Raw genomic sequence first — 11,749 nt, forward strand, 5'->3', positions numbered from 1 at the left:
CATGTGACTCTCTTAATGCAACCTAAAAATCACATTATCCCTTGACTAGTTCCATCTTCAGCTAGCTTTGGATGACTGCTGAGCCTGGTCTAGGGGGAAAAGAAGCTCATGAAAAGTGGGAGCTGGCCTAGACAGAAATAAAAAACCTCCTAACTTGGATTCAGAAGACCCGGGTTGAAACTTGGGCTTTGTTACTAACTATATGGTATGGTGGATAGAGTAGCAGGCCTAGAGTCAAGAAGAATTGAATTCAAATCTGGCTTTAGACACCTAATTAGCTATGTGGTGCTGGGCAAGTCACTTAACCCTGTTTGCCTCAGTTTCCACATTTGTAAAATGAGTTAGAGAAGGAAATGGCAAACCCCTCCAATGTCTTTGCCAAGAAAACCCCAAATGGGCTAACAAAGAAGATGAGATTGAAACAACTGAACAACAACAAACTAACTATATATGGCCTTAGACATCAACCTGGGTCTCCATCTTCTCATCTGTAAAATCAAGAGGTTTGGCCCAATGATCTCTAAGTCCATTCCTCTTCTAAATCCTGAGATCTTATACATTTTCATTGAATCAAAATACATCTAACTCCAACCAGACTTCATGTTTCACCTTGTTCTAATCCTTGACATTCAGTGCAATTAAAAAAGCCTTCCCTGGAAATCCCTGCCATCTAATGCCATCTGCATTAGATGGCAGAAATAACATTGGACTCACAGTCAGAAGACCTCAGCTTGAATCCTGGCTCTTTTCCTTACTAGCCTCATAACCTTGAGGGAATCCCTTTCCTTTTCTGGGCCTTAGGGAGTTGGCTAGCTCTGAAAGCCCATGGTTCAATGGCTCCCAGAAGATGTGACCATGCACAAGGGAATCAGCACCCCAGCAGGATGAGCATTCAGATCCCCTGCCTCCAGATCAGGGCCTTCTCTTTTGCTCTGAAGCCATCTACCTTCCCACCACCACCTTCGAAGTTCCCCACCATACTCTAACCAGGCATCAGAGTCACAGAATATCTGACCCAAAGAGACCATCTGGACCCCTTTGGATCACGCAACAAAGGAAGGTACAAACCATAGATTTCAATTGCCTGACCATTAGACCTAACCAAAAATGAAACGAACTGACTGCTTCAGAAGGTCATGAGATTCATGTAATCAGAGGCTAGATAGCCACAGAATTCCTGCTCAAAAATAGGTTGGACTAGATGCACTTTGAGGGCCATTCAAATTTAAAGTTCCTAATCCAATTCATTCTTCAATTGTAGGGGAGTCAAAATGGTGTAGGAGAAAGCATTCTGGCTGAGGAGTCAAAGGACCTAGATTCAAATTCTGCCTCTGATTCTTACTAGCTGTGTGACGTTGGATTAGTCATTTAACCAATCAATCAACAAGCATTTATCAAATGTTTACTATGCATGTGGCAATTGTTAAGTGCTGGAGATATGAAGACAAAAGTGAAAAAGAGCTTGCATTCTTTTTTTTTAAATAGTTTATTTTCAAGTTACAAACATCTGTTTTTTAAGTAACAAGTCTCTTTTTATTAATCTGTTCTTCCAACTACTCCCTCCTCATTAAGCAAATTTTAAAAATAAAAATAAATCCCTCAATACATAGCTGCATAGTCTGGCAAAACAAATCCCCACATAAACCATGTCTAAAAAACATATGTCTCTTTTGACATTATAAGTAAGGATTCTATATTATTATAAGAAAAGATTCTAATGAAAGCAATATAATCATTCAGTACATACAAAACATATACTAAATGTATACAGTTTATTTTGGGAGATGAAGCTTCTAGAAACTGGAGGAATCTGGAAAGGTGTCCAGAGGTGGAGAACCTGTGGCCCTCTAAGTCTTCAAGTGTGGCCCTTTGACTGAATCCAAACTTCACAGAACAAATCCCCTTAATTTGTTCTAGATTTATTCTGCAAAATTTGGACTCAGTCAAAAGGCCACACCCAAGGACCTAGAAGACCACATGTGGCCTCAAGGCCGTAGGTTCCCCACCCCTGTGTAGGTGACCTTTGAACTGAATCTAGAAAACAAACAGGGTTTCCAAGAGGTGGCAGAGAAGAGGGAATGTATTCCAGCATTGGTGTAGAGGCAATGCAAAGGCACAGAGATGAGAGATGGGTGTAAGGTTATCAACCAGTATGGCTGGATTTCAGAGGGCAAGAAGGGACTGGAAAGGTAAGAAAGGGCCAGGTGATGAATCAAATATCAAGTGATCCTTGGGGTAATAAGGAGCCAATGGAGTTTATTAAGCGATGTGGGGGGGGGGGGGGGGGGGCAGGATGAAGCCAGAGTGAAGGAAACTCTTTGGAGGCTTTTGGGAGGATGAAATGAAGTAGAGGCAAGCTTGAGGCAGGGAGACCAGATAAAAGACTTTTGCAAGAGTCTATTCCAGAGGTGATGAGGGCCTGAACTAAGGGGGTGGCTGTGTGAGAGGAGAGGACCAAGGGGATATATGTGAGAGATGCTATAATGAGAGAAACAATAAAGTTTAACAACAGACTGGATATGTGGGGTGAGAGAGAGTAAGGAGGATGATACCTGGGTTTGCAAACCTGGGCTACTGGGAAGATGGTAGTGACCTTGACAGTAATAGGTAAATTAGGGTGATGGGTTTGGGGAAAATATAATGAGTTCTGTTTTGGGCATGTTGAGTTTGAAAAATCTCTGAGAGATTCAGTTATTCAGTTGGAAATATTTAAAAGGTAATTTGCAATGCAAGACTGTCACTCAGGAGAGAGATTAGGGCTGGATATATAAATCTGGAAGTCATCTGAATAGAAATGTTAATTGAATCTATGGAAGAAAGGAAACAAGCATTTATTAAACACCTACTATGCACCAAGCACTGTACTAATTTATAAATAATTTCTCATTTGATCTTCACAGCAACCCTGGGATCCATACATACATATATGGAGATAGATATATATATATATATATATATATATATACACACACACACACACACATACATGCACATACATATATACACATGTATACATATGTATACATACATATCCCTATTTTTATAGTTTAGGAAGCTGAAGTTAAGTGACTTTACCCAGGGTCACACAGCTAGCAAGTACTTGAGGTTAGATTTTAACTCAGATCTTTCTGACTTTAAGTCCAGTGTTCTATCCACTGTGCCATCATGGGAGCTGATGAAGTCACCAAGAGATAAAATATAGAAAGAAAAGATAAAGATGGTTCAGGACAGATCTTTGGGGTTCATCCACCATTAGTGGATATTACATGAATGAAAAACTAGCAAAGGAATCTGAAATGGAAACATAAAGCAGATAGGAGAATAACCAGGAAAGAGTGATGTCCTAAAATCCCAGAGTGGAGAGAGGATCCAAGGAGAAATGGTCAACAGTATCAAATGATGCACAGAGTCCAAGGAAGAAGATTGGGAAGAAGCTATTAGATTTAATTAAGAAAATGTCAGCGGGGCAGCAAATCACTTAACCCTGATTGCCAAAAAGAGAGAGAGGAGAAAGAAAGGAGAGAGAGAGAGGGAGGGAGGGAAGGAGGGAGAATGAGAGAGCTGGAGAACTGGATTGAGAGAGGAGAGGAGAGGAGAGGAGAGGAGAGGAAAGGAGATGAGAGAGAAAGAGAGAGAGAGAGAGAGAGAGAGAGAGAGAGACAGAGACAGAGACAGAGAGAGAGAGAGAGACTGTTGTTTACTCCAGAGAGAACAATTTCAATTGAGTGATGAGGTCAGAAGACAAATTTCAAGGAGTTAAGAAGACAGAAAATGGAGGTACTAAATGTAGACAGCTTTTTTTCCAAAGAGTTTGGTTGAGAAAGGGAGGAGAGAATGGGATGGTGGTTAGTGGAACTGATAAGCTCTAGTGAAGATTTTTTAAGGATGGGAGAGACATGGGCATGTTTGTAGGTAACAGGGAAGGTACCAGTAGAGAGGAAAGAATGAAGATCCAAGAATGAGGAAGAAGATGATAGTGAGGACAATCTGGAGAAGACAGGAGGGGGTGGGATCAAAAGTGTACGTAGAGAAGTTGGCCCTGTTTATTCCTCTATAAAATGAAGGAATGTCCTTCCAACTCTGAATGTATAACCCTATGACCCTCTGTTACCAAGGCTGGGGAAACTCAGGCCCGGAGAAAGGAAAAGAGCTTTGTCCTAGGTCATATAGTGAATGAGTGGCTCATTCCTTAGCCCTGGGCCTGCCAGAACCAAGTCAGCAAGCTGACTCACACTCACCCAGAAGAAGAGCGATTCCTCTGCCTTGCATGGTGCTCGTGCCTCCCTGTCTTCAAAGAGGAACCTCTCCTTCTCTAGCCTGCTTTTGAGTGATAAGTGAGAGGGGGGAAAAGGGTTACCCAACTCTTGACGCCCAAGAAGGGCCTACTAGCGGAAGAGTCTTATTTTGCTGAGTGTTCATTCGTCTCTAAAAGTTTTCTATTGCAAAACAGTCATTTACAGTCAATTCTCTAATTTTCCTCCTTGAAAAAATGGCTGAAGGCCCAAGGGAAGTGGTTCTTTGAGCATAATGTGACTGCTGAGACAAAGTCTTCTTTGGTCTAAGGCACTAGAGCCCAGGTAAGAGAGTGTGGCTCTCTTGGGGCACTAGGGAGGTAAGCCTCTGAAATGCCACCCCACCCCCTGGTAATGGAAGTAGAGTGAGTTCTAATCCTACCTCTGTATCAAATTTGCTGTGAGCTTTCTTTTCTTCATTCATCTTCACAGACATTTATGAAACACTGACTACAAGCCCAATACCATGCTTGGCTCTTGGAATTTAGGTGCAAAGAGGCATGGTCCATGCTCTCAAAAAGCTTAAATTCTCACAGGAGACATCAGCCATGTTCACAAACATACACCTTGTCTTCCAGGGAATCTGGCCTACTAGCTGTTCCTCACACAAGGCACTCCACTTCCTGACTCTGGCCATTTTCTCTGGCTATCCCCCATGCCTGGAACGCTCTACCTCCTTGTCGCCTCCTGGCTTTCCTGCTTCTTTCAAGTCCTGGGAAAATCCCATCTTCTACAAGAAGCCTTTCCTTATCCCTCTTCATGTTAATGCCTTTCCTCCACTGATTATTTCCAATTCATCCTACATATGGCTTGTTTGGACATAATTGCTTCATGTTGTCTCACATTAGATGGTGAACTACTCGGGAACAGGGACAGTCTCTTACCTTTCTATCCCTAGAGTTCAGCACAGTTCCTGACTTATAGCAGGCGCTTAATAAATGTAGACTGACAGAGGGCCAGGCAAAATGGCCAAATACATAAAGCCAGCATAGTAAAGGAGGACATAGGGGAATTGTTCAAAGACCAGTTTGAATGGAATGTAGAATAAATTAAGGGGAAATAATAATAATAATAACATCAATTAGCATTTATAAGGCACTTTAAAGTTCACTTTACATATAGTATCTCATTTGATCCTTACAATAATTCTGTAAGGTAGGTGCTATTATTATCTCCATTTTACAGATGCAGAAACTGAGGCTTAGAAAGGTCAAATAACATCTCTAGGGTCACATTGCTAGTGTTTTAAGGCAGGATTTGAAATGAGGTCCAACATTCTATGCACTCTGTTAGTCTATAGAGTGAAATAAGGCTGGAGAAGGACCTCAAATGCCAAGCTAAATATTCTGTTTTTCATTCTAGAGACAAAAAATGGCCACTGAATATCATATTGTGTGTGGTTTGTCCTTCATTCTCAAAGAGAATCATGACATCAGGGAGATGATGGCATGATTTGCAACTGAATTTGATTTGAGTGAGGGAGAGCTGTGAAAAGTCACCAGTCTTACTTTCTCCTCCAGAGTCATCCGGGTCCAGTGGCCAGATATCAATCAGGACAACTGGAGATGGCCCATGAGGAAAACACAAAGATTCTATGTAGTAGATGAGAGGGCTTTTGTGTCAATAACATGGATGATGGGCAGGCAGAATGGGATCCCTGATTCCATTCTATAACCCTTATGGTATGGGGTGATGTCCTTTGATTCATGCATAAATTGGATTTAAGCGAAGCAGAGTTGCACAAAGTCGTCAGCCTCACTCTCTCCTCCAGAGTCATCACAATCCAGTGACAGGACAGAGTCAAGACAACTGGTGATAGCACGAGATGCAGTGGATGACCTTGGTGTCCTCAACATCTAACCAAGCTCTAAGTGCTCCACAGCGCCTGCTCCAGGTGCCTTCATGGCCATTAGAACAAATTGTTCTCATCCACCCTTTCCACCAGGGGAAGTCTTCACATGCTTAGGGCAGACACCCTGCTAACTCACCAATGGGTGTGAGACCCCATGGTTACCCTCGACCTGGTTTAACATGTCTGCCAAAATGGTTTACCAGGGTGTGGCCACCATGCATGCTGCAGCTTCTTGGAGCCACAGGTGAGAGTTAGGTGGAACAGGTAGGCACCAAAGATGGAAAGTAGGCCTGAAAAGGGCTAGGCAACCCTCACCCCAGAGTTATTAGTCCTCCCTGAACACACCCTACGCCCCATAACCCCTATACTTGCTTTAAGTACCAACAACTGCCCTGGTCAGACAGTCATTTAAATGTCCTATAGGCCCTGGGATCCTTTCAACATCCAGGTAGAGTCAACGTATAGAGAGTCTTAAATGCCAAGCTAAAGAGTATGGCCTGTATCATCCAGGGGCCATGAGGAGCAGAGCAGGCCATGATGCTATGATCCAAACCTAGGAGACAAAGTTAACTCCCCCATAGGTGGATTGGCCTGAAGTCCAGGGGTGGACTGCCCTCCTCTTGGGCTGTGGCTTCTCAGACTGATAGGACCTCCCTTGGGGCTGCTTTTACACAGAGGAACTCTGAGCAAGTGTTCATGAAAGTCTAAAGGAAACACTGTTCACTATGTACCTTTGCTTAGCAAAAATAATGGTTTAGGGTGGTTCAGGTGGTACAGTAGTGGTACAGTGGATAGATCATGGGCCATGGAGTCAGGAGGACCTGAATTCAAATCCAACATCACTTACTAGCTGTGTGACCCTTCCAAGTGACTTCACCCCAATTGCCTCCAAAATAGTAATAATAATAATAGTTTAACTGAACCCTTGGACTTAGAGTAGGCCATTGTGTCAGTTAAGGAACCTCTCAGGGACAGGGAGCTGCAAGAGGTTTTGAACAAAGAAGGATATGAGGAGAACTAAAGATTAGGAAGGTCATCCTAGCAGCCTGTTCAGAATGGATTGTAGCTGAGAGACTGGAGCGGGGAAAACCAAGGATGTTCAGCCTGAAGAAGAAATGGCTGGGGGCTGGGGAAGGGGTGATAGATCTTCAAGTAGTTCAAGGGCAAACATGTGGAAGAGAGATTAGATTTGTTCTGATTGGCGCCAGAGAGTGAGGGTACCTAGGAGCAGCGGAGTGGAAGCAAAGAGCCTAGAAGTTTAGCATAGAGGTCAAGAAAAACTTCCCAACCATTAGGGAAAATCCTAAGCATTACCAAGTGTGTAGTAGTCTGCCTAGGAAGGCAATGAACCTCTCCTCCATGACTTCATCTCACCCAAGGCTGGCTACAGGCTCACTCTATAGGAATTCATCATCTGGTACATGCTTGGTTTGTGGGCCATTTCCACTTTCAAGAGATAGAGAAAGCAATGAGGGAAAGCGCTTCTCTGGTCTTTTCCGACCATCAGCAATAGATTAGAGATGTGGAAGTAAAGACGTGCTGGGAGAGGAGTAGCTTCTCCTAGGACAAGGGAGAAGAGGAAACATGCAACAGTGATTGGTATGAACTTGAGATCAAGAAGCCCTGGGTTTGAATCCTATTTCAGAAACTGACTAGCTGTGTGACTGTAATCACCATCACCCCAGCCTCTACTTCCTCATCTATAAAATGGGGGTGATAATAATAGCAGCTACTTCACAGAACTGTGGGGATTAAACAAGATAATTTCTGAATAACCCTTCATAAATTTTAAAGCACTAAATAAATCTGAGCTGTTATGTGTTGTTATTGTTATTATGAAGACCTCAGGGTAGTTGTAAAAATAAAATGCTTTGTAAACTTTAAAGACTTACAAATGTGTTAATTATAATTATTATTTTATTTCAAAAAGCAGGTTTCTAAAAGTCCAGAGGAAAAGAAATATGTTTAAACTCTTCATAGAATGTCAGACTTGGTTGACATTATTTTTGGCTAGTTTTGCCCAAATATGGGAGTTTTTTTCTCTTTTTTATACTTTATTGTAAGGTGTGACTCTCTGGAAAGAGGGAAAGGGATATATTGGGAAATATAGGCAACAGAGATAGAAAATACATTGATAACAATTCTTAAAAATCAAGAGATAAGATGACACCACGAGCAGAGCTTTATCATTCAATTCAATCCAATAAACACTTATTAAATGCCTAGTATATACTTGTATAACTGGAGATACAAGTAAGAAAAAGAAAGACAGTCTTTATCTTTAAGAAGCTTACTATTTAGTGGGAGAAGAAAATACACAAAAAGAAGTTTTTAAAATGGCTCAAAAGATGTTGTTGTTGTTGTTCAGTCATTTTTCAGTCATGTCCCGACTCTTCATGACCCCATTTGGATTTTCTTGGCAAAGATACTGAAGTGGTTTGCCATTTCCTTCTCCAGCTCATTTTACAGTTGAAAAAACTGAGACAAGCAGGATTAAGTGACTTGCCCAGGGTCACACAGCTAGTAAGTGTCTGAAGCCAGATTTGAACTCACAAAAATGAGTCTTCCTGACTCAAGGACCCTGTCCACTGCACCACCTAGCTGCCCTAGAGGGCAATGCCCAAGAGAGATGGGAGTCTTAAAAATCGAGAGCATCTCTCCCTTCTCTGTGTAATACAACTATATATGATCCCAATGAGGAAGAAAAGAGAGAGGTATCTAAAGACATGGGTGTGTCTATACGGGTTGCTCTCTGAGCTCAGATTTTGAAAGAACATATATAAAAGATGGAGAAGGACCCATAGAAGAGGAGGAATACAAAAGAGTGCCATGATTCTATAAGACTAGTATCACCAAGGCCAAAGTTTAGGATGAACTGAAACTTGACAAAAATGCTAAGGACCAGAAAGAAGGTCTTGAGCTATTTTGGAGACAAGAAGAGGAACAGAAAAAAGGATAGGCTCTCTGCTGGAGGGTGATAGCATAATATTTATATACAACAGAGAGATAACAATTACACAATCCTGTTTTGGTTGCATGTTCTTTATCAAGGAAAATGATCTTGAGACTAGAAAGGGAAGAGTCAACATGGTGAAGGGAGTGTTAAGGTCAAAGTAGGGCAAGTATAAATCTGACCACATCATTCCCCTACTCAGTCAACTCCCCTGGGTCCCCAACACCTCCAGGATCAAATGCAAGCTCCTCTGTTTGGCTTTTAAAGCCTTTCGCAATATTATTAGGAAATGATGAAAGAAAAGAGTTCAGAAGAACCTGGCTAGATTTGTACGAACTTATGCAGAGAGAAAAGAAGTAGAAGGATGATTTCTGCAGTAACAGCTATACTGTAAAGGCAAAGAACTTTGAAAGAGTTAAGATCTCTGAGCGACATGATGATCAACCATAATTCCAGAGGACAGATGATAATTTGTGCCACCTACCAGAAGGAGGGGATGGATTCATGATGCAGAATAAGACAGATTTTGGGGCATAGCAAATGTGGAATTTATTTCACTTGAGTAGACACATTTGTTAGAAGGTTTGGTTTGTTTTTTTTTTTTTCCTTTTAAGTGAGGAAGAGGAATTTAGAGGAGAAAATAAATACTTGTTCATTTGAAAATAAAATAAATTTTTTAAAAATTTCAAAACCTAGCCCTAAACTACCATTTCATCCTTATCACACATTACTCTCCTCTACGCACTTACGGTTCAGCCAAATAGGCCTTCTTATGCTTTCAATTTTTGAAAATCTTTGAGAAAGGGTCAAGATTAAAATTTTTCTTCCCTTCATCACCGTGAAAGATGCTTAACCTAGTTTTCTTCTCATTTTTTATGATATGACCTTTTACATACAAATTGGGTATCAATTTTGAGTTTATTGTGGTTTAACTAGGTCCCAATTAGTGAGAATAATGAATCCCATGAAGTGTTCACATTTTTCTAATTCAAAGTGCATATTTCCATTGGGCTGGAACCAATTAACATATTTTACATAATTATAACTCTCAATAGTCCAAATTTGAATGCATGCTACCACTTCACAAGATTCATTATTCACACTGTTTATAGCATGAGATGTTGGCCTCATCCAGTTTTCCTTGACCTTCTTGTCAAATATGGAATTCTTCTCTCAGCAATTTAGGTTCTTGGGTTTATCAAATGCTGATTACTGTTTTTACCTGCTTTTTATTTCTTACTTTTAAATATTAAAGTCCTCATCTTTTTTCTGGGATTTTTAAACCAGTATCGAATAGTTTTGATAATTTTGCTGTTATTGTTCAGTTGTTTCAATCATGTCTGACTCTCTGTGACCTCATTTTGGGGTTTTCTTGGCAAAGGTGCTGGAATGATTTGCCATTTCTTTCTCCAGTTCATTTTACAAATGAGAAAACTGAGGTAAACAAGGTTAAGTAACTTGCCCAGAATCACATACTAGTAAGTGTCTGAAGCCAGATTTGAACTTAGGAAAAAGAGTTTTCCTATCCAGCTCTAGTACTCTATCCACTGTACCACTTAGGGGACCCCAGTTTTGATAATTATGGCCTTATAAAATAGTTTGAAGTCTGTTAATGATGCAGGAGCACAAAGTCCTTTTATTTGTATTTTTTCCTCATAATTTCCATGGAGACTAAACCTTTTTTATTTTAAGTAATACGTATTGTTATTATTTTGTCTAGTTTTAAAGAGTAGCTAGCTCCTTAGTCATTTGACTAACTTAGGTAGTATTTTCATTTTTCTTTTTTGGGTTATTATTTCTATTCTGCATACATGCAAGAAATTGTGACTCTGAGAGGTTAAGTGACTTCTCTACAGTCACAACAGCTAGTAATAATCAGACCCAGGATTTGTACCCAGGCCTCTAGAGGACACTACACACACCATACCATACTTTCTCTCTGTTTTTCCAGTTGGGTAGGGCCTACCAGAGTCTTCTGAGAGCCCAGGGTCACCTTTCCACCAAAAGGCAACATCAGAAGAACATTGGTGTAGAAATGCCAACTTAATCTACTAGCATTTATTAAGCACATACTCTATGCTAAGCATTGTGCTAGGCACTGGTAATAAGCATACAACATATGAAAAATCCTTACTGGCAAAGAGCTTACATTCTAATGGAAAAGATGACAAGTACATAGAAAACACATACAGCATAAGTAGAAAGTAAATAAATAACTACAAGGACACCTAGGTCACACAATGGATAGAGTGCCTGCCCTGGAGTCAGGACACCTGAGTTCAAATCCAGTTTCACACATATAGTAGTTGTGTGACCCTGGGCAAGTCACTTAACCCTGTTTGCCTCAGTTTCCTAATCTGTAAAAATGAGCTGGAGAAGGAAATGGCAAACCGCTCCAGAATCTCTGCCAAAAAACCCCAAATGGAGTCACATCAAGTTAGACAAAGACTCAACAACAACAAAATACAAATCAGTTAAGTACAAGGTAATTTGAGGAAGAAGCTACTAGGAGTTGGGGGGGGTCAGAAAAGTTTTCACATAGAAGGTGGAGCTTGAGCTTCATCTTAAAAAAAACCAGGGAGATTTTATGAAGTCCAGGTAAAGAGGGCATGCATGCCAGGCATAGGGGACAGACAGAGCGAAAGCAAAGAG

The 11,749-nt window shown here is 40.9% G+C and overlaps 1 protein-coding gene across 2 annotated transcripts in view; it reads right to left on the bottom strand.

The window, feature by feature from the left end:
• ADGRE1 (adhesion G protein-coupled receptor E1) overlaps positions 1–4,333 on the bottom strand; it is a 57,641-nt gene extending 53,308 nt beyond the window's left edge. Inside the window, exon 1 of one of the 2 annotated variants that reach the window (XM_027851165.1) lies at positions 4,239–4,333. In XM_027851165.1, the coding sequence (XP_027706966.1) occupies positions 4,239–4,269 (31 nt within the window). In that variant the 5' untranslated portion in view covers positions 4,270–4,333. The remainder of the gene's footprint in view (positions 1–4,238) is intronic. The other variant, XM_027851164.1, reaches the window with a different exon arrangement.
• Between the last annotated feature and the right edge of the window lie 7,416 nt (positions 4,334–11,749).

Source organism: Vombatus ursinus, unplaced genomic scaffold (assembly GCF_900497805.2).
Source record: "Vombatus ursinus unplaced genomic scaffold, bare-nosed wombat genome assembly UNPS02009173.1, whole genome shotgun sequence".
In the NCBI taxonomy this organism is placed as follows: Eukaryota; Metazoa; Chordata; class Mammalia; order Diprotodontia; family Vombatidae; genus Vombatus; species Vombatus ursinus.